This window comes from Barbus barbus (genome assembly GCF_936440315.1).
Source record: "Barbus barbus genome assembly, chromosome: 19".
Classification (NCBI taxonomy): domain Eukaryota; kingdom Metazoa; phylum Chordata; class Actinopteri; order Cypriniformes; family Cyprinidae; genus Barbus; species Barbus barbus.
The window spans coordinates 31620045-31643787 of record NC_136747.1 but is presented as its reverse complement, the minus strand read 5'-3'; the positions used below and the strand labels follow the sequence as shown (position 1 = coordinate 31643787).

The window sequence follows — 23743 nt, the reverse complement described above, 5'->3', positions numbered from 1 at the left end:
TATATCAAAATAAAGATGATCCTCTACTTTCAAACAAACAAACAAAAAGTTATATTCTAGCTTCAAGCATTGTTTTTTTTTTTATCAACACTTGAATGTAGGTAGGTTTCATAAAAAAAGCAACATTTTGAGCAAAAAGCTGCGAAAATCGCATTTTTATCAAGTACTCCATCTGCATCATATTCAGTGATATTATCAAAGCAAAGATGCAGTAGATGTCCTCCATCAGTATCTCAAAGCTTCTCAGGTCTTTAACACTTTCTGGATCCATATTTCTCTCTGAAACATTAGGCAGCTTTCATTTATATGCAGTTAGTGTTGATGATCACATTATTTTTCATATGCATACACTTACATATGAGATCACTGGTTTCTGTGTCTTCCTGGTCCGTGTTTTTGATCGAATGATTCTAGACTCATTCAGGAGATGCGTGATAGCGAAACATGTTTGGTGGTCTTCTGTGTCTGAAACTCAAGTATATCACAGCAGCTTGACCTTCAATAAACACACAGGTGCATTCTGGCTATGACATCTCATTTTATTAGCCATTATTCAAATGCTAACATTCAGCGTTCATATTTGGCTTTGCTTGAGATCCAGACATCATTTCATCAAGTCATGTTAGTTTATTGTTCCAGCAGTGATCGCTAGCATGCTAATGCTGGTGAAAGGGATAGTTCACCCAAATATGAACATTCTGTTATTTTTGGGTGAACTGTCCCGTTAACGATGGCAAGCGTTTGAACAGCAGTGCATTTATGTCATATTAAATGCATTCAGTTGGCTATATATTCTGTCTATAGAGCCACTGGCTCTGGTTTATTGATCGGAGGCTCTTGTGTCTCGGTGTCTGATGGTGTGTTGTGTTCGCTGGTGCGCCGCTCCTCCCGAAGACGCTTGAACTCCTGCCAAACACAAGAGAATCACTCAGAGGTGCTCAGAACAGAAGAGGAGCGGATGAAAGCGGAGGGTTCAGACCTTCAGGACGCTGTAGTTTGAGGTTCTGGCGACGTAGCTCCTCCAGGCGTCTGCTGCGATCTCTCTCTGCTTATGAGTGAAGCGGATCTGGAACACAATCACAGCGGTCAGTCGGTCGCTGCGGTCTCGTACAGAACATACGGCCGGCGGGACACTTTACCTCTGAATACAGCCGCTGCTCCTCCTGCAGCTCCTCCTGCTGTCGCCGGCCCAGAATGCTTTGCTGCAGCGAGCGCACACTCTCGGCCGTGGCTTCACTGACCTGCAGCATGCTCTTCAGCGCCGCTTCATCCGACGGGACGGCCAGCGCTGCCTCGCTCCACAGCTCCTGCACAACCTCACACACCTGTGAGGAACAGCGTTACAGCAGGGCAGGTGATTCGGCTCAGAAACACGGTTTGTTCTGCTGGTTAAGGCCCGGTCCACAAAAACACGGTTATTTTCAAAGCCGCAGCTTTTTCTTTCTTTTTTTTTTTAATTTTATTATAATTTTATATCAGTAAGTCTTTTTAAAAAAAAAATTATTATGCAAGTAAAGAAGGTCACAATATTTACATGTGCCAAAATGCAGAAACACAGACAAATAAACATATATATACTGATGGCCAACATGACAAGTCCGTTCTGATTAACTCCTGTATTTGCATTCATTTGTCTGTGAGCATACGTGTGTGTGCGTGTGTCATTGTGTCTAGGGTTGGGGAAGGAAGCATACAACTGAAATAGCATCATAATAGATTGATAACAGATATAAGTAGTGTAAAAAATAAATAAAGACGAATAATAATAGTAATAATAAAGACAACAAATGTTATTGGCAACAATAATAACCATAATAATATTAATTGTGGGAAGTCGTGGCCTAATGGTTAGAGAGTTGGACTCGTAATCCAAAGGTTGTGGGTTTGAGTCTCGGGCCGGCAGGGATTGTAGGTGGGGGGAGTGAATGTCCAGCGCTCTCTCCACCCTCAATACCACGACTGAGGTGCCCTTGAGCAAGGCACCGAACCCCCAACTGCTCCCCGGGCGCCACAGCATAAATGCTGCCCACTGCTCCGGGTGTGTGTTCACGGTGTGTGTGTGTTCACTGCTCCGGGTGTGTGTGTTCACTACTGTGTGTGTGTTCACTGCTCCGGGTGTGTGTGTTCACTGCTCCGGGTGTGTGTGTTCACTACTGTGTGTGTGTTCACTGCTCCGGGTGTGTGTGTTCACTACTGTGTGTGTGTTCACTGCTCCGGGTGTTTGTGTTCACGGTGTGTGTGTGTTCACTGCTCCGGGTGTGTGTGTGTTCACTGCTCCAGGTGTGTGTTCACTGCTCCGGGTGTGTGTGTTCACGGTGTGTGTGTGTTCACTGCTCCAGGTGTGTGTTCACTGCTCCAGGTGTGTGTGTTCACGGTGTGTGTGTGTGTTCACTGCTCCAGGTGTGTGTGTGTTCACGGTGTGTGTGTGTGTTCACTGCTCCGGGTGTGTGTGTTCACGGTGTGTGTGTGTTCACTGCTCCGGGTGTGTGTTCACGGTGTGTGTGTGTTCACTGCTCCAGGTGTGTGTGTTCACTGCTGTGTGTGTGTTCACTGCTGTGTGTGTTCACTGCTGTGTGTGTGTGTGTGTGTGTTCACTGCTGTGTGTGTGTGTGTGTTCACTGCTGTGTGTGTGTGTGTGTGTGTGTGTGTGTTCACTGCTGTGTGTGTGTGTGTGTGTGTGTGTGTGTGTGCACGTTGGATGGGTTAAATGCAGAGCACGAATTCCGAGTATGGGTCACCATACTTGGCTGAATGTCACTTCACATTAATCATAATGATAATAATAATAATAATAATTTCATCAAAACTGGGAGAGGGCGGAGGACAATAAAGAGGGCAAGTACAAATAATAAAATTAATAATATTAGTTGTGAATTATAAATTGATGTTTAATAATTTGGGGGTGCCTCCGATCCCCCCGTGGCTACGACATATCAGAGCTTAACGCCCCAGCCCATGTCACGGGCCGGGGAAGGATGGGCAACAGGGCCCAAAGCAACCCCGCCCCTCCCCCCCATCTCCCCAAACATCACTACCTACATGCCACACTTATTTATTTATTTTTTTATTATCTAATTAATTATGTTTTTAATGTGTAGATGTGTAAATGTCTCAGCTAGTTTGTGATGCATTAAAACAGAGAGACGTATGGTGCAGCCTAGGCCAGACACCCAGCCCACCCACACGGCACACTTACCCAAGTGTGCCGTGTGGGTGGGCTGGGTGTCTGGCCTAGGCTGCACCATACGTAGCACCATTTTCCCATCGCCTCCATATATATATATAAGGAGGCGATGGGAAAATGATTTATATATATATATATACACACATGCACAGGTTCGTAACAGGTGTGCATGAATTTCAGCTGATATGTGATGCATTAAAAAAAAGTGAGGCATGCAAGTCAGAACCAGCCGGGGCAAGTGGCAGTGGAAGCGATAGCTCAGGGAGACGGCGGGGAGACACAAGCCCCACCTCACAGCCACCCACCCGTATTGCAACTCCACCACACCCGATACAGACCTGGATGTCATAGCCTACTGGGGACCGGAGGCCAAACAAAAAAGATGATGAAGAAGAAGAGGAGGAGCTTTTTCTATGCGGTTTAGCAGTTCGTCCACACACAAATCCTGCACCAGGTCACTGAAACCAAATATTTCTGAAAACTCCTGCCAGGGTGAAGATTTTCAGAAACTCTGGTTGCAGTGTTATCATGTAGACAGCGAAACCAGAGATTTAGGCTTGTGACGTTAGAGCATGCGCTATCTCCGCCTACTGGATCTTTTTCAGGCTTCTGATTGGCCAACATGGCTTTACGGTTGAGATTATATCGCCACCTGTTGGTGTGGCATGCTCTTGCCAGTGCTTCATAGCATGCGTTTGCATTTTCATGTGGACGGAGATTTTTTTTTTAAACTGAAGAAGGGAAAACTCAGTTTATTAAAATACCCGTGTACATGTGGGCATGGCCTAAAAGTCTCTTCACATCCTGATAGCAATCACTAAGTTAAGTGCTCAAAATGTTTTTATTAGTGCTGTCAAAATTAGCATGTTAACGCTGTCGATTAATGTTTTCAGTTTAACGGCGTTAAAAATTTTTTAACTCAGGGGTGAAGCTAGGGTTGGCCACTCCACTCACAATAGCTGCTTCGGTCTCTTTTTTCTTGACAAGAATTGCATTTATTTTGATGCAGAGCATCTTTACGATCACATCAAACAGTGAGATGTTTCAGACGCAGTTTCCCTGACAGATTGAAAAATAAAACGCAGTTGGTGATTTGAAATTTCATTTTCACTGCAATCTCTAGGCAAAGCTGCCAATCTTGCCAATCACACACACACACACACACACACGCACACACACCGCTGGCGACTCACCTTGAAGTCCAGGAATCGGTGGATGATGCTGAGTGTGACGTGATCTTCGGCGCTCAAACCCGACAGACCCTCAAATCCTGCAGATCATCATTGAGAGCCGCAGATGTTACTTTAACAACACACCTTTCATTCCAAGCTTTGATTTAAACTACAAAATGTCTTTGAAAACAACCTGTAATCTGCACTAAACTACAGGCTCATTATCTTTTCAAATCTACTAGCAAATCAGATCATATCCTTGATTTTTACATACAAATAAACAAACAAACACATAACTAAAACAGAAGCATTCAACAACATTCAAAAACTTTTTAATATTATTATTGTATGCAACTTTTGCACCTCACTTCATTTACTTTTTAAACTTGGTGTCAACCGCTTGTTTTTGACTGTAAAGCACTTTGAACTGCATTGATTCGTTGGGAAAAGGGCTTTATAAATAAAATATATCTGATTGATTGATTGATTGAACACACACCCAGTTTGCAGAAGATGCAGTAGATGTTTGCACGCAGGTTTTCTGACAGGTCTCTGACAGCAGCACTGACGTCATGTGACGACGACGATGATGATGATTCATCCTGATGCCGAGAGACAATTGGCCGCTTCACATCTATTAGAGAGAGAGAGAGAGAGAGAGAGAGAGAGAGGGCGAGAGAGAGAGAGAGAGAGAGAGGGCGAGAGAGAGAGAGAGAGTCTTAACAGCATCTGGTCACTTTACTGTAGAGAGAAACAAACAGGTTATGCTTGATGCAGGAGGAGACGCTCTTCGAAGCGATCACGTTCACTGACGGCTCCATGTTCACTTTAAACACAGAGCACTTTAATCTCTGGACCCCTTAATATTCTCTTGAAGCCCATCCTGAGATTTTAAGTTAAAATGTTTAATGTTTTTTTTCAGTAAGAGTTTTAGTTTGACAGGCGCAGAGTGTCAGGCTGATTTCTGGCGTCTGCACCTGCGATCATGCCGTGAGGGTCTCTCGAGACACACATCTGCTCCTCCTCTCTCCTCCAGATGTGCAGCAGCAGCTGTGGTGCGCTGGTGTCTCTGTCTCCGCTCCAGCGCAGCAGATGTGCCACAGCCGGAGGATTCTCACACAGCTCCAGCAGTGCGGCCGTGAGCGGCGTCAGCATGCGTCTGGGGCTCCGCTGCACACACACCACACAATGACAAACACACACTCCAACCTATACGAGGCTTCCTACCAGTGGCCCTCCTTCACAAACTGAACATTGTGACGAGTCTCGTACTCTTCCTGCTGTTGCCGGCTGGTGGGACTGGCTAGGAGACTCATCAAGAGAACGATGTCCACCTGTTCTTCCCTCTATAAAAACCTTGGCCTTGTTGGTGTGGTTGTTGCTTGTTTGCTCCCGATTGGTTTTGTGTTGTTTATTTGGATTTGTTGATTAGTTGTGAGACTTGTTCTGTCTGGCTTTATACCATCTTGTGTCAGACAGAAACTGTATTTATTTTTTGTTTTATATACTTTTTCTTTTTTTATGTTAATAAATATTTCTGTTGCAACCTCACCAACCGCATGTCCTCCTTCCATTTGTTACGGCTTTGAGCCGGTCGTGACAACATCTAGAGCAGTTTATCCCAGGTAAGATGCAAAAGCATTTCAGTCAAATATAATTCATGGAATATTTCAAATCTGAAATCCACAGGGGAAAATCAACCCATGGCAAAAAAAGCAGTCCAATTCCATGGCAAAAACACGGACTTGGCAAACCCTGCATCCAACACGAGCTGCAGGAGTCAGAGTAAGGAGAGATGACTGACAGACCATGCTGGAGGATTTGCTGCTCAACAGATCCTGAGCTCATTGACAAACAAATGATCGGTTACACTTTATTTCGATAGTCCACTTTAGACATTTTACTAACTATGAGTAACTTTTTAACTACATGTCAACTCATTCTAATTAATTTGCAACTACATGTCTGCTAACTCTCAGTAGGGTAAGTTTAGGGTTAGTAGATTAAGTTGACGTACTTGCAAACTTACTTACTGTTAGTAGAATGTCTAAAGTGGACTCAAAATAAAGTGTTACCAAATGATCTTGGACCACAAAACCAGTTATAATTGTTTGAAATTGAGATTTGTACATCATCTGAAGCTGAATAAATAATCTTTCCATTGATGTATGGTTTGTTATGATAGAACAATATTTGTCTGAGATACAACTATTAGAAAATCTGGAATCTGAGGGAGCAAAAAAATCTAAATATTGAGAAAATCTCCTTTAAAGTTGTTCAAATGAAGTTCTTAGCAATGCATATTACTAATCAAAAATTAAGTTTTGATATATTTACAGTAGGAAATTTACTAAATATGTTAAAGGAACCTATTGCTACAAAAATACCTGTGCTACTTCTGACTGCTTTTGTGCTCCAGGGTCATAAATATCTGATCTCATAAGATGTGTTCCTTAACACAGTGAAAGTGAACAGCAAATGCTCATTCAAGAGTGATTTCAGTATCCCGCATATTGATAGTGCAAAATTATATACAATATTAGAATGTTTATGGGAACGGCCGGTAATGGTCTGACATTCAGCGGGAGCGGGATTTAGAGGTGACAACACCTATGCATCTGCTTTGAAGTCAGCAAATTGGCCATATTTTCACTTCATGATACTGCTAGGCTGAGCGTGTGTGAGGCTAGGCAAGGCTTCCCTGGCCACTGGTCGGAAATTAATGGGGGCCATTAAATTCAATTTAGATCTGCTAAGGTTTGCATTGTAACCAATTACACACAAATCTGTTGAGTTTCTGAATGCAACGGCCAATCAGAGTCCTCGCTGAAACGCTGAAGTTTTGTTCAGTGCATGCGCTCGCGACCTGAATTCTCTCATCATAAAGAACAAAGTGCAGATGTAAGTAAGAGAGTTGTTTTGAGAGTGCTTAAAAGCGCTAGACTGAGGTCAGTCATAATAATGAAGACAAGACAAAAATATGAATCATAGCCTAATTAAACAAACCCAAAAAATAAAAATGTGTCAAGAGAGAGAATAAAAGAAATGTGCCAAGTTTGTCATCACATAGATTTTTGTGGAGAAATGTCTTTGTCCATCAATTAAAGTAAATGATCAGTATGTGTAGACGTTGTGAAACTGAAAAAAGTAAATTAATTGAAAAAGTTTACTCATTTACTCACCTGCAGCAGCTGCAGCAGCAGATCTACGCCGCCGCCGGCCACGAACGCATCCTCCGTAGCGAAACACCCCACCACACACGACCTGAGAGAGAAACCAGAAATCACAGCAGACCCGAGGAGATTCCCATTACTGTATGTGTGCACAAAACCTCCTCCTCTGTTCATTTTGCGGACATGTTCGGACAGGGGAGTCGCTTTAGAGAATAAATGAGTGAAAGCAAGTTCACACCAAAGATAATAAAAATAAAGATACAGTTTTAACCTCATTCTAAATGTAAAAGAACAGCGGAGTTCATAACGACACAGAGAAGCAACATCACTGGGATCACTTTGAGGGGAGCGTTTCCCAAAAGCTACTATAGTCGTAATTTCTGTCGTTACCAATAGAGTTCAATGAAACTAACGACCATAGTTAACATACATAAACATTTAAATTGCACATAGGGCAGTTTTCATAATATAATGTATTCTATACCAGTAATACAATTTTTTTAGGATAAAGTTTTAAAAATGTAATTATGTTTCTACTCCACTTTAAACATTTAAACAGTGGCTGTCATAACTAATGTTTTCGTGACGGATTTATTCAAACACATTAAATTCAGTAAACTATAATGAATATGTAATATAGTGCATGTATTGCTCAAAATGCTCTTCTCTAGAGGTATTTTTCTAGCTCATTATTGAGTTAATGGACACTGAATGTCTTTTTTGAGGTAAATGTGACGTTAAGTGACATTATTGATCACAGGCTGTTTTATTGACATCTTTCTGTGGTTGAATCACTGATTGATGGATTCCATGATTCATGATTCATTTCAGTGTTGTTCTGTTTCTGTTGTTCATTCATGTTATTTGCTGCTTTAAGTAGTAGTAAAGAGGAAGAAATGATCAGCGATCTGTCAGCACACATTACAGAGCCACAAAGACACATTTACTGATTAAATTTCAAAATAAAACTGACAGAATTTGGAAGCTGAGACTTTGTTCTGAAGGTTTTTGTGATTATTGGACGGGAGGAGCTACAAATGTTTGGTTAAGTTTTGTTCAGGCATCATCTGAAAATAGCACAGATCGATTATTGGGATTTAAGAATCGGTATTGGTGTATCAAAATGAGAATCAATATTTTCAGCCTTAATTTAAAGTGACACAACTGCAGCGCATTTATAATAACGATTATATCATTATGGTTATAGTCGAAACTATTATTCTTGGTGTGAACAGATAAAGACACATGCGTCTCACCAAAGACAGTCGACGGTGGACAGCAGCAGTTTATTGTGACCCAGACCGCTGAAGATCAGCGCGGTGTCAAAACTCAGATACTGGATCAGCACCTCCACCCCGTCACGGCCGAACAGCTCCTGGACACAAGCAGCGCTGGTCATTAATCACGAGAGTATGGTGGCGCTGAAACAGAGGAGACGCCTCTCACCTTCCTGTGCACATCTCCCTCACAGAGCACAGACAGAAGGAACAGACAGTCCTTCTGGATCTCCAGAGCCACAGCGTCCTCGTCTTCCGGCCTCCCCAAGAACCGGCGCAGCACACCTGGACACAGAGTCTGCTGTGAGTCTGCTGCGAGTCTGCCGAGAGTCTGCCGCGAGTCTGCCACGAGTCTGCCGCGAGTCTGCCGCGAGTCTGCCACGAGTCTGCCACGAGTCTGCCGAGAGTCTGCCGAGAGTCTGCCGCGAGTCTGCAGCGAGTCTGCCGCGAGTCTGCAGCGAGTCTGCCGCGAGTCTGCAGCGAGTCTGCCGCGAGTCTGCCGCGAGTCTGCAGCGAGTCTGCAGCGAGTCTGCCGCGAGTCTGCAGCGAGTCTGCCGCGAGTCTGCCGCGAGTCTGCCGCGAGTCTGCCGCGAGTCTGCAGCGAGTCTGCAGCGAGTCTGCCGAGAGTCTGCCGCGAGTCTGCAGCGAGTCTGCAGCGAGTCTGCCGCGAGTCTGCCGAGAGTCTGCCGAGAGTCTGCCGCGAGTCTGCCGAGAGTCTGCCGAGAGTCTGCCGAGAGTCTGTTTCCACTGGAAGACACTGAAGGAGAATGGAGACTCACCCAAGAGCTGCCCAATGGCGCCCTGATCGCACAGATCCTGCCGGAGTGGCTCGTGCTGCGCAGACGCCACAGATCTGAGCACACGCACGCAGTAGCGCAGCTGAGCCTTCTTCCCGCCGCTGCCGTGGAGACCGTGACCCTGCCCACTGAAGGAGTCTGAGATACAGGCGAGAAGATCGGTGCAAGTACTTCTACATCAAGAATCGCTGCTTTATCAGAGTGTTTTTTACTTTGGGAAAGTATTACTTCACTATGTTCCAAAGCATAGTATCATACAGTGGGGATCGAAAGTTTGGGAACCCCTTGCAGAATCTGTGAAAATGTGGATAATTTTACCAAAATAAGAGAGATCATACAAAATGCATGTTATTTTTTATTTAGTACTGTCCTGAGTAAGATATTTTCCATAAAATATGTTTACATATAGTCCACAAGACAAAAAAATAGCTGAAATTATTAAAATAACCACATTCAAAAGTTTGGGAACCCTTGGTTCTTAATACTGTGTGTGGTTACCTGGATGATCTACGACTGTTTTTTTGTTTTGTGATGGTTGTTCATGAGTCCCTTGTTTGTTCTGAACAGTTCAACTGAGCACTGTTCTTCAGAAAAATCCTCCAGGTCCTGCAGATTCTTCAGTTTTCCAGCATCTTTTGCATATTTGAACCCTTTCCAGCAGTAACTGTATGATTTTGAGATCCACCTTTTCACGCTGAGGATGATTGAGGGACTCAAATACAACAATTAAAAAAGGTTCAAACATTCACTGATGTTCCTGAAGGAAACACGATGCATTAAGAGCCGGGGGTGAAAACTTTTTGAATTTGAAGATCAAGGTAAATTGTACTTCATTTGTCTTCCAGGAAACATGCAAGTATCTTCTGTCGCGTCAGAAGGGCAGTACTAAATGGAAAAATATGATATTTCATCCTGTTTCATCTTCATCCTGTTCAAAAGTCTTCACCCCCGGCTCTTAATGCATCGTGTTTTATGGAAAATATCTTACTCAGGACAGTACTAAATAAAAAATAACATGCATTTTGTATGATCTCTCTTATTTTGGTAAAATGATCCACATTTTCACAGATTCTGCAAGGGGTTCCCAAACTTTCGCATGCCACTGTACATTTACTTCAACATTTTTAATTCCATTCTAAAGAAACCACCACTGCCTCTGACACAGTTTCCGATTCGTGAATGAGCTGATTCTTTCCTATGATGAATTGGTTCACAATTTGCACTGAACGATTTATTTGCGAATCACACTAATCCTATTGCAGCTGTTCTTGAGTCAACAAATCACTGTTTAACCCTCTGGGCCCTGAGGGTGTTTTGAGGACCTGGAGAACTTTCGACATGCCCTGAAATTTCATGCCCTTTTTTCAGTTGCTTATAAAAATATAAATGGCTAAAGTCTTCAATATTTGAAGAGTTGAGATGCAAAAACCTTTAAGTGCCATTTGAAATTTTCTTCTAAAATTAGCATTTTTCTCAAGCTTCTATGTTTACATTGTTATTTCACTTTAATGCCAATGAAAATAACCTTTTAATTGCCATTAAAGTGAAATTACTGAACCTACACATAGAGATAAATGGTCATTTTATTAGAAAATTTTTATTTTAAAAGAAAATTTCAAAAGGCACTTAAAGGCCCTTCATTTGTTCTTGTTTTAATCATGAACTCCATTTTGTTCTTCTTTTTTTTTTTTTTTACAAAACAAGACTTCATATCTTCATTTTGCATCTCAAGTAAATGAGTCTTGATTTAAGGATGTTTAGATATGTGTACTGGAAAACAAGACAGAAACACTGAGGAAGAGTGTGTGTTGTACCGTCCTGCAGGCAGCTGTCCAGCAGCAGCAGCAGACAGGTGTTGGCCTGACAGGTGATGTATTCATCCAGCATCAGCGGAGCGAGCGCGCTCAGTGTGGACAGCGCCTGCAGCTGCAGCTCCTCCTGCTGTCTGCATGTCCAGCTGCGTCTGCCGCTGCGCACCGCAGACGAGCTCGGCTTAACGAGCAGCATCAGAGCCAGCATCACACGGCCTTCTCTGAACAACTGCTCACCACAGACAAACACCATTAGCTTATGTTTAAAGGTCATGAACTGAGAAAATTCCCTTCATCTTTTGACATATAAGAGGTCATTGTGCTATAAAAACATCCTGTAAGTTTCATCATGTGTTCGTCTCACCTGCAGCGTGGCCAGATCTCTCGACAGCACCACGATGATGTTCAGCAGGAGCTTCTTCATCTCAAAGTCCTCCTGCTTGAAGGTCAGCTTGAGGTTCCTCACCAGAGGATTGTGGCTCTTCACTGAGAAACACAGATTTGTGAGGAATGTTCACGCCGCTGTGATGAACGCTCGTTAATAACCAATACTTACGCTCAGGAAACGTGATGAACGGCGTGAGATGCTTGACGAAGCCGCTCTCCTGAAACACACAGATGAGAGCTGCTGAAGAGGAAGAGTTTATGAGGACGAGGATCATGATGATGAAGACTCACGATCAGAGGAGCGCCGGGCTTCTCCGCGATCAGAGACAGCAGCACCAGCAGGTCATTCCTCAGCTGACGCTCATGATGACGGAAACCGTTCAGCAGCAGATGGAAGAACGCGTCCTTCAGAGATCTGCAGCACACAGAGAATCATGGGAAGGGTTATCAGAATCAGAATCAGATCAGAATGAGCTTTATTGGCCAAGTATGTTTACTCATACAAGGAATTTGTTGTAGTGACAGAAGCTCCACAGTGCAACAGAAAGACAGCAACAGGACAGGACACAGGTTATGAAACAAAATAACAGGAAATAGCCAATAACCAATGTACAAAGCAGCAAAAAAATAAAAAATACACAATATATAATATAATATAGGCGACTATGTATGTACAGGTCAAGTATGTGCAAATTAGAAATGAGAAAATAAAATAAGTGAGTGTGGTGAATGGATAATGTATTAGTTGTGTGTTCCACGTTTATTGTTGAGTATTCATGAGATGGATTGCCTGAGGGAAGAAACTGTTCCTGTGTCTGGTCGTTCTGGTGCTCAGAGCTCTGTAGCGTCGACCAGATGGTAACAGTTCAAAGAGAGAGTGTGCTGGATGTGAGGGGTCCAGAGTGATTTTACCAGCCCTTTTGCTCACTCTGGATAAGTACAGTTCTTGGAGAGTGGGGAGGGTTGTACCAATGATTCGCTCAGCAGTCCGGACTACCCTCCGTAGTCTTCTGAGGTCAGATTTGGTAGCTGAGCTGAACCAGACAGTTATTGAGGTGCAGAGGATGGATTCAATGATGGCAGAGTAGAACTGTTTCAGTAAGTCCTGTGGCAGGTTGAACTTCCTCAGCTGGCGAAGAAAGTACAACCTCTGCTGGGCCTTCCTGACAATGGAGTCAATGTGAATATCCCACTTCAGGTCCTGAGAGATGGTGGTGCCCAGGAATCTGAATGACTCCACTGCAGTCACAGTGCTGTTCATGATGGTGAGTGGGGGGAGAGCAGGGGGGTTTCTCCTGAAGTCCACGATCATCTCCACAGTTTTGAGCGTGTTCAGCTCCAGGTTGTTGAGACTGCACCAGACAGCCAGCTCCTTAACCTCCTGTCTGTAAGCAGACTCGTCACCGTCCTGGATGAGGCCGATCAGTGTGGTGTCGTCTGCGAACTTCAGGAGCTTGACAGAGGGGTCTTTAGATGTGCAGTCGTTGGTGTAGAGGGAGAAGAGCAGTGGGGAGAGAACACAGCCCTGAGGAGCTCCAGTGCTGATGGTACGAGTGCTGGATGTGAATTTACCAAGCTTTACTAACTGCTGTCTGTCTGTCTGTCAGGAAGCTGTTGATCCACTGGCAGACGGAGGTGGGGACGGAGAGCTGAGTTAGTTTATTTTGAAGGGTTTCCGGGATAATGGTGTTAAAAGCAGAGCTGAAGTCCACAAACAGGATCCTCACATAAGTCCCTGGTCTGTCCAGATGCTGCAGGATGAAGTGTAGTCCCATGTTGACTGCATCATCCACAGACCTGTTTGCTCTGTAGGCAAACTGCAGGGGGTCCAGTAAGGGTCCAGTGATGTCCTTCAGATGAGCCAGAACCAGTCTTTTGAATGATTTCATGGCTACAGACGTTAGGGCCACAGGTCCAGGGCTTGACGCTTACCTTTTCCCCAAGGAGCACATGTGCTCCTAAGTCAAAAAATTTAGGAGCGCATTAAAAAAATTTAGGGGCGCAATGCAAATTTTTCAAATTAGGTGTTTTAGCTTAATAAGGGGATACAAAGAGACATTTACAAGCACAATTATTTAATTTATCAGAATACAGAAAGTACACAAGGTTTTTAAATAATTTGACTTCAGACACTATTTAATAGGCTAATTATGTAATTAGTTATAATCCTATTAAACTGTGTCGGTATACAATTTTCACAATAATCATTGAAGCTTTTGTCACGGTATATGTTTTTGTTTTTAAATCACAATATATAATTTCTAAGTGAAAAAAAGTGTTGTCCTCCTAACAGGTTAAATACCTTTATTAAAGATAATTTACTAAAAGACTTTTATAAAAAATACATAAAAATATAAAGTAAACAAGTGTTTCAAGATTAGAGTGCAAAAGATTGTTGAAATGAACGAAAGAACAATAGGTAAGTAAGTCCCATTTGTTAACATTAGTTAAAGCAGGTTAACATTAACTAAAAATGTGCAATAGCTAATTGTTGCAGTAGTTAATATTCTTTGTTAATGTTGATTAATAAAAAATACAACTGTTAGTTAATGTTAGCTCCATTGAATTATATTAAGACAACTTTTGATTTTATAATGTATTATTAAAAGTTGAAATTAAGATAGCATTATTAATAAATGCAGTCATTGTTTTTTTCATGTGAACTAATGGAACTTGTGTTACTGAACAATAATAACGAATCAGTCGTTGATATATAGATAGGCCCACTGTTCTCTATTATAGATCAGTGGATGGGCCATGTTTTAGCTTAGAAACAATGTTTGAAAATAAATAGCTCATTAAGTCTTTAAGTAAGAATTATTTGATGCTATTGTGAAGACTAAAGCGAATATAAATATCTAAATGACTGAGTGTGAAACATTATTTACACAGTTTTAGGAAAGTAGCGCAGCTGATTTATTTACTGGGTTACCGGGGTAACGGCAGCGCCCTCTAGTGGCGAATGTGCGTCATTCAGCGCGTCTTCACTTTAACTCGCTCCGCTTTTCTTCTCATCTGTGCTCATTTAAATTAAACCGTTGCCTTTTTAAAGTTCTAAAGTAATCATATGAGGCTGCATCGCAATTTTTCCATAAATAAACAGAATAAATTAATACGTTTGTTATAGGCTACTGTATAAGTTAGGCTGTTTTGTATTCGCACTTGTGCTCCTAAATACATTTTCCAGTTCGCACACATCTATTTTCAGTCGCAAATGCGAGTGAAATGCTGCACTGTCGAGCCCTGAGGTCTGTAGTCATTAAGCTCCAGTGACCTGTTGAAGATCTGTGTGAAGATGGGGGCCAGCTGATCAGCACAGATTTTTAGGCAGGCTGGTGACACACCGTCTGGACCAGGTGCTTTCCTGCTTTTGTTCTTCCTGAAGACCTGGCACACATCGTCTTCGCTGATTTGAATTGTAGGTGTGGGGGAGAGAGGGGTTGCTGGAGGTGTGAATGGTTGTGTGGAGGGGTGTTCTGGGCGGGTGTGGGGTGATCGTTCAAAACGACAAAAGAACTTGTTTAAGTCGTCTGCCAGGTGTTGATTCTCCAGAGTGCTGGGGGGTGGTGTTTTGTAGCTGGTGATGTCCTTCAATCCTAACCACACTGAAGCAGGATCACTGGAAGAGAATTTGTTCCTGAGCTTGTCAGAATAATTCTTCTTTGCCTCTCTGATCTCCTTTTCCAGTGTGTATTTGGTCTGTTTGTACAATACTTTATCCCCCTTTCTGTGAGCATCTTCTTTGGCCTGACGGAGCTGTCTGAGTTTGGCAGTGAACCATGGTTTGTCATTGTTGTAGAATAGATGAGTCCTGTTAGGAATGCACATATCCTCACAGAAACTGATATAAGATGTTACAGTCTCTATGAGCTCGTCCAGATCGGTGGCAGCGGCTTCAAAAACAGTCCAATCAGTCAGGTCGAAACAGGCTTGTAAATCCTGCTCTGTTTCGTTAGTCCATCTTTTAACAGATCTTAATACAGGCTTTGCAGACTTAAGTTTCTGCCTGTAGGATGGAATAAGATGAACCAAACAGTGATCAGAGAGTCCTAAAGCTGCTCGTGGAACAGAGTGATATGTGTCCTTTATTGTTGTGTAACAGTGATCCAATATATTACTGTCTCTGGTGGGACATGTGATGTGCTGTCTGTATTTTGGCAGTTCACGGGAGAGATTTGCTTTATTAAAGTCCCCGAGAATGATTAAAACAGAGTCCGGGTGTTGTTGCTCACTCTCTGTGATCAGATCAGCGAGTTTCTGTAGAGCTGTGCTCACGTGCGCTTGCGGTGGAATGTAAACACTCACGAGAATGAACAAGCAGAACTCCCGCGGCGAATAGAACGGCTTGCAGTTAATGAAGAGCGTTTCTAGATCTGAACAGCACATCTTCTTTAACACAGTTACATCTGTACACCACCTCTCATTGATGTAAAAGCATGTCCCGCCGCCGCGCGATTTCCCCGTTGATTCTGTGTCCCGATCTGCTCTGATCAGCTGGTAATTAGGCAGATGGATCGCGCTGTCCGGTATGTCGCCATTCAGCCAGGTTTCCGTGAAACATAGAGCAGCAGAGTTAGAAAAAGTCCTTGTTTGTCCGGGAGAGCAGAAGGAGTTTGTCCGTTTTGTTGGGTAGAGAGCGGAGATTCGCCAGATGGATGCTAGGTAACGCCGTTCTAAATCCGCGCTGACGAAGTTTCACGAGCGCGCCGGCTCTCTTCCCCCGTCTGCACCTCCTGTAGCGTTTGACCAGAGCTACGGCTCCACCAACTACAATGTCCAGCAAAACGTCCGAAAAATCAAAAACCGGTAGAAGATTTTGTGGTGTGTTCTGCCGAATGTTCAGCAGATCATCCCTGGTAAAACTGATCTTATTTGAAAAACAAAAAACAGGAAAAACAAACAAAAGCAATACGAACACTGAAGAGCAACGCACAATAGCTGCCATCAGCGGCGCCATGTTTCACATCACATTAGAGGTCTGAACGAGTGTCAGGAGCACGCTCATGCTCAGCCCACGTCTGACACATAATCACAGGAAAATCAGCAGTTTTTGCATTATTTTCATGTCAATTACTTTTTCATAGCACACATTTCTCCTATTACTGTCATGCAAAGAACTAATGCTTTTAATTTCTGCTGGTAATAAATCATTGCATTGTGACAGCTGTGAACAATCTTTTTTTATTTAGTATTTAGCACTTTATTTACATGGACTGTTTTATCAAATCAGAACTGGACTGAATGTAAGAAGTGTGGTGGTTTTATGGATCTCCTGTGTGAAGTTGATGAACGTGTATCGGTCTTTAGTGACGCTCAGTCAAGGGGGTCGCACACCGAACGAGAAGCGCAGCGCCGCGTCTAGGACAACTCGAGGTATCGCACACCAGACGCGTACATTCTATAATTCGAAACATGTTCTGAGCTGCAAGATGGGTGAGTTTTAACGTCATTTGATATTATTATTATTATTTTAAACATATTATTTTAATTGATAATAGCTGAGTTTTCAACGTTAATCAATGAAAAGTATCTGTGTTATGAAAATCTGTTATTCTTTTGTTGTATCTGTTGACTAGGCAATTTCAACATTTCTTATGCTGTAGCTACTAATATGATTTTTTTTTCTCAATAAAAACAAAGATGATACATTTTTGTGTGTAAGGTATGCTTATTTCTTTGTTAACTTCAATTATAATCATATTCCTGTTGAGGTAACGTTAGGTTGTTATAATTCAACACGATTGTTTACTTAAAATAACAATTGTCAGTTTGTGGTCAACATTATTGTTATTTTTAAGGACATTATGAAGTTAAGACAATGTCTGTACTGTACGCTATTTTATGATTGTACTGTACAATTACATGCAGTTGTTGCTAGACTGTCACTGAACATTTTACCTCAGATCGTAAATTAAACATTCTTACCTGAAAACCCGATGACATCGGCAATCTTCCCCCACGCTGATGACTTCATTATGTTGTCTTTGAAGAATCTGTGGTTTGTGGCATATAATTCTGGGTATTTCCCTACTTCGTTGATTAGTTTTTCGTCGTCCATTGCGGTCCGCTACTCCGCTATTTAAATGACCTGAAGTGTGTTGTAACGGTTGTGTCCTGATAAATCCAGTAGGTGGCAGCCGACGACAGTGAATGTAATATTTTGCGTATATAAAAATGTCTCAAGAGAAATATAAAAGATTAAAAGGATTACGTTTATTATACATTTAATTAATATGTTTTCATTTTATTCAAGCTGTAAAACTAATGTAAGCTGTACAGTATTTAGCAGCAGTGGTATCTTGGTATAGGCTAATGTATTAACAACGATTTGAGACAAATATGATGTTATTTAATATAAAACAATGCAGATGGCGCGCTGTGGCGCGGCAGGAATTTGAACAGTGTCCTGAGTCGTTGCTGGGCGCCGCGGACAGACGCCGAATGACGCCGCCGGTGTGCGTACACACATAGAAAACAATGTGTTCGAATTTTAAAGACATGGCGCGACGCGACGCGGCGCTGCGCTTCTCGTTCGGTGTGCGACCCCCTTCAGTCGCTCTCCCAGCGGTGAGGTCAGGTCTGAAGTGTGTTTGACTCACGCGATGCAGTCGCTGCTGCTGAGCTGTGAGGTCACTTCCTGTCGAGAGCCATTCTCCAGCAGGTTCCACAGGATCTCGGAGGATCTGAAGAGCATCTGTCCGGACGGATCGCCTTCGCTCATGTGGAAGCAGATCTTCTGCGCAGCCTGAGCTCTCAGCATCAGGTTACAGTTGACTTCTGTCAGGAAACACAGGCAGGTTCAGACGCAGCCGTGATGCACGGAGCGCGAGCGCAGGCTCTGATTGGTCACCTGATGTTCTGGACAGGATCTGCAGCGTCTGCAGGAGACACAGTTTGACCAGAAGCTGCTCCTCCATCAGAGCCAGAGACATGACCAGCGTCTCAGCCAGACCACTGCGCTCCAGCATCAGAGCTCTGTAGTCCAGACGACACACACCTGAAACACACACTTGTTTCACTTTCTTGTGGGGACTCTCATAGGCGTAATGGTTTTTCTACTGTACAGACCGTATATTCTATTGCCCTACACCTAAACTTAGCCCTCACAGGAGACTGTTTGCATTTTTAGATTTTCAAAAAACTTATTTCTTTGTGATTTATAAGCTTGTTTACCCGTGGGGACCTCAATTTAGGTCTCCACCGTGACACAAGTCCCCATGAGTCTGTGTGTATTCAGGTTGAAGTCCCCACCGGAATATAAAAACAAAAACACACACACACAGACACACACACACACACACACACACACACACACACAGACAGACACACAGACACACAGACACGCACACACGCATGCACACACACGCATGCACACGCACGCACGCACACACACACACACACACACACACACACACACACACACACTCTCTCTCTCTCACCGTCAGAGCTGTGTTGGTGTTTGTCGTGGCTGTAGAAGGCGATCACAGTGGAGCAGATCTGCTGTCTCACCTCTGGCAGCGGGATCCTCATCAGATAACCTGCCGTCACACACATTATTACAGACAGAAAACACTCTCCCGCTGGAGACAGAACATATTCACTAAATCTATCAATACTCTCAATTTAACTGAAGCTGGGATCAGATATCACCACACAAGACAGAAAGACAAGTTATAATTTGCATAAAGAAATCAAACTCTATTTTAGCACATTAACCTCAAAATTTAAAATTATTCAAAACTGTTTTACTTTTGTTTTTTTTCATACGGTTCTTTGTTTGACTTTACATTACTGGTCAGAAGTGTAGAATAATTACAATTCTTCAATGTTTCAAAGTCTCTTCTGTTCATCAAGGCTGCATTTATTTGATCAAATATACAGTAAAAATAGTGAAATATTATTAGAATTGAAACTGTTTCAAACTGCTGTTTTCTATGTGAATATGTGTTAAACTGTAATGTATTTCTGTGATCTGCAGCTGTATTTTCAGCATCATTACTCCAGTCTTCAGTGTCACATGATCTTCAGAAATCATAATAATATACTGATTTACTGCTCAACAAACATTTCTGATTATTATCAATGTTGAACACAGTTGTGCTGCACAATATTTCTGTGGAAACTGTGATGCATTTTATTTTTCAGGATTCACAGATGAATAGAAAGTTCAGAAGAACAGCATTTATTTGAAATAGAAATCTATTGTAACATTATAATGTCTCTACTGTCACTTTTGATCTATTTAACGCAGCCTTGATGAATAAAAGTATTATTTTCTTCTTTTTTAAATGTTGCTGATCTGGACTGAAGCTCACCCATCTGAGACACACAGTCTGTCACCACAGCAGCGAAGCTCATCTCGTCAGACGCTTTCTCCTTCAGGAAGGGAAGACTTGAAGACAGAAAGCATTGATGATTTGATTAGTTCACGTGTGTTCACAGGTGCTATAAACACTATAAAGACTGATCTCACACCTGCATATCTGAAGCAGATCACAGAGGATTCTGGCATACTCTGGATGATCGGACACTCTTTCAGCACAAACGTTCATAATCTTAAATATGTCAGCGAGGTTCCTCAAAAGCTGGACAAGGGCACTTTAAGGAAAGTGTTAATCATATCACCTTCATCATCATCATCATCATCATCACAGGATTATTCCACCGAGCCTCTCAGAGCGTCATGCGGTGCGTCACATAAACATCAGATAATATCTGAGGCTGGAAAATGCTGACTGTAGTGCTGTAAACTGAGACTGTAGGGACTGTAGTATCCTAGAGCACACTGACATCAGCACAACAAAGAACGTCAAACAATTATGCAAAAACCCACTCATTTATATACTTCTGCTTTTAAAACACCATTTCTATTAAAACACCATTTTTAATGTCGTCATGATTATGACAGTGTCATCTACATGAAACTTTTAGGATACAAATCCACGCTGGCATTGTTTTACCACCTTCTTCAAGATGAAAATCTGCCTTTCTTTTAACGAGGACTGGAAACGAGAGAGAAAATGAGCTCATTACTGAAGGAGAGATGAAGCAAACACTGTATGGCAGGCCCATTAACATTTAACCTTTAAAGCATAAATGTATTTTCATGCTAGCAGTACTTATTTTTAAACTAGTGCTGTCAAACGATTAATCGTGATTAATCGCATCCAAAATAAAAGTTTTGTTTACATAATATATGTGTGTGTACTGTGTATATTTATTATGTATATGTAAATACACACACATGCATGTATACATTTAAGAAAAAATATGTTATGTTTATATAATAAATATATTTATGTATAATATAAAATATAAGAATATAAATATATAAATGTATAAACATAAATATTTTCAATCTATATATACTGTATATGTATGTATTTACAGTATATATACATAATAAATATACACAGTACACATACATATAATATGTAAACAAAAACTTTTATTTTGGATGCAATTAATTACTATTAATCATTTGACAGCACTATATTAAATACTAGTAAATTTTACATTAAGCACTAGTATTTATTCATTAGCTACTAGTAACTCTTTAATAGTACTTATTAGTGTAGTTCAATAGTACTTATTAGTGTAGTTCAATAGTACTTATTAGTGTAGTTCAATAGTACTTATTAGTGTAGTTCAATAGTACTTATTAGTCTAGTTTAATAGTACTTATTAGTGTAGTTCAATAGAACGTATTAGTGTAGTTCAATAGTACTTATTAGTGTAGTTCAATAGTACTTATTAGTGTAGTTCAATAGTACTTATTAGTGTAGTTCAATAGTACTTATTAGTGTAGTTTAATAGTACTTATTAGTGTAGTTCAATAGTACTTATTAGTGTAGTTTAATAGTACTTATTAGTGTAGTTCAATAGTACTTATTAGTGTAGTTCAATAGCACTTATTAGTGTAGTTCAATAGCACTTATTAGTGTAGTTCAATAGCACTTATTAGTGTAGTTCAATAGCACTTATTAGTGTAGTTTAATAGCACTTATTAGTGTAGTTCAATAGAACGTATTAGTGTAGTTCAATAGTACTTATTAGTGTAGTTCAATAGTACTTATTAGTGTAGTTCAATAGTACTTATTAGTGTAGTTCAATAGTACTTATTAGTGTAGTTCAATAGTACTTATTAGTGTAGTTCAATAGTACTTATTAGTGTAGTTCAATAGTACTTATTAGTGTAGTTCAATAGTACTTATTAGTGTAGTTCAATAGCACTTATTAGTGTAGTTCAATAGCACTTATTAGTGTAGTTCAATAGCACTTATTAGTGTAGTTCAATAGCACTTATTAGTGTAGTTCAATAGAACTTATTAGTGTAGTTTAATAGAACTTATTAGTGTAGTTCAATAGTACTTATTAGTGTAGTTCAATAGTACTTATTAGTGTAGTTCAATAGTACTTATTAGTGTAGTTCAATAGTACTTATTAGTGTAGTTCAATAGTACTTATTAGTGTAGTTCAATAGCACTTATTAGTGTAGTTCAATAGAACTTATTAGTGTAGTTCAATAGCACTTATTAGTGTAGTTCAATAGTACTTATTAGTGTAGTTCAATAGTACTTATTAGTGTAGTTCAATAGTACTTATTAGTGTAGTTCAATAGCACTTATTAGTGTAGTTCAATAGCACTTATTAGTGTAGTTCAATAGCACTTATTAGTGTAGTTCAATAGCACTTATTAGTGTAGTTCAATAGCACTTATTAGTGTAGTTCAATAGTACTTATTAGTGTAGTTCAATAGTACTTATTAGTGTAGTTCAATAGCACTTATTAGTGTAGTTCAATAGCACTTATTAGTGTAGTTCAATAGCACTTATTAGTGTAGTTCAATAGCACTTATTAGTGTAGTTCAATAGAACTTATTAGTGTAGTTTAATAGAACTTATTAGTGTAGTTCAATAGTACTTATTAGTGTAGTTCAATAGAACGTATTAGTGTAGTTCAATAGTACTTATTAGTGTAGTTCAATAGTACTTATTAGTGTAGTTCAATAGTACTTATTAGTGTAGTTCAATAGTACTTATTAGTGTAGTTCAATAGTACTTATTAGTGTAGTTCAATAGTACTTATTAGTGTAGTTCAATAGTACTTATTAGTGTAGTTCAATAGTACTTATTAGTGTAGTTCAATAGCACTTATTAGTGTAGTTCAATAGCACTTATTAGTGTAGTTCAATAGCACTTATTAGTGTAGTTCAATAGCACTTATTAGTGTAGTTCAATAGAACTTATTAGTGTAGTTTAATAGAACTTATTAGTGTAGTTCAATAGTACTTATTAGTGTAGTTCAATAGTACTTATTAGTGTAGTTCAATAGTACTTATTAGTGTAGTTCAATAGTACTTATTAGTGTAGTTCAATAGTACTTATTAGTGTAGTTCAATAGCACTTATTAGTGTAGTTCAATAGAACTTATTAGTGTAGTTCAATAGCACTTATTAGTGTAGTTCAATAGTACTTATTAGTGTAGTTCAATAGTACTTATTAGTGTAGTTCAATAGTACTTATTAGTGTAGTTCAATAGCACTTATTAGTGTAGTTCAATAGCACTTATTAGTGTAGTTCAATAGCACTTATTAGTGTAGTTCAATAGCACTTATTAGTGTAGTTCAATAGCACTTATTAGTGTAGTTCAATAGTACTTATTAGTGTAGTTCAATAGTACTTATTAGTGTAGTTTAATAGAACTTATTAGTGTAGCTCAATAGTACTTATTAGTGTAGCTCAATAGTACTTATTAGTGTAGTTCAATAGCACTTATTAGTGTAGTTCAATAGTACTTATTAGTGTAGTTCAATAGTACTTATTAGTGTAGTTCAATAGTACTTATTAGTGTAGTTCAATAGCACTTATTAGTGTAGCTCAATAGTACTTATTAGTGTAGCTCAATAGTACTTATTAGTGTAGTTCAATAGTACTTATTAG

At 40.6% G+C, this 23743-nt stretch overlaps 1 protein-coding gene across 2 annotated transcripts in view; it reads right to left on the bottom strand.

Moving 5' to 3' along the window:
- Positions 1-520: 520 nt before the first annotated feature.
- Positions 521-23743, bottom strand: part of LOC306885172 (cilia- and flagella-associated protein 69-like) — a 26055-nt gene continuing 2832 nt past the window's right edge. Inside the window, exons 3-22 of one of the 2 annotated variants that reach the window (XM_079441532.1) lie at positions 20738-20803; positions 20277-20386; positions 20117-20193; positions 19241-19339; positions 18652-18798; positions 18401-18578; positions 12093-12216; positions 11971-12019; positions 11779-11900; positions 11418-11643; positions 9586-9741; positions 8976-9091; positions 8786-8904; positions 7539-7620; positions 5334-5526; positions 4856-4990; positions 4378-4454; positions 1140-1325; positions 980-1066; positions 521-906 (exon numbers count right to left, since the gene is read on the bottom strand). In XM_079441532.1, coding sequence (XP_079297658.1) covers positions 799-906; positions 980-1066; positions 1140-1325; positions 4378-4454; positions 4856-4990; positions 5334-5526; positions 7539-7620; positions 8786-8904; positions 8976-9091; positions 9586-9741; positions 11418-11643; positions 11779-11900; positions 11971-12019; positions 12093-12216; positions 18401-18578; positions 18652-18798; positions 19241-19339; positions 20117-20193; positions 20277-20386; positions 20738-20803 — 2457 coding nt within the window. In that variant the 3' untranslated portion in view covers positions 521-798. Of the gene's footprint in view, positions 907-979; positions 1067-1139; positions 1326-4377; positions 4455-4855; positions 4991-5333; positions 5527-7538; positions 7621-8785; positions 8905-8975; positions 9092-9585; positions 9742-11417; positions 11644-11778; positions 11901-11970; positions 12020-12092; positions 12217-18400; positions 18579-18651; positions 18799-19240; positions 19340-20116; positions 20194-20276; positions 20400-20737; positions 20804-23743 lie in introns of both variants that reach the window. The other variant, XM_079441533.1, reaches the window with a different exon arrangement.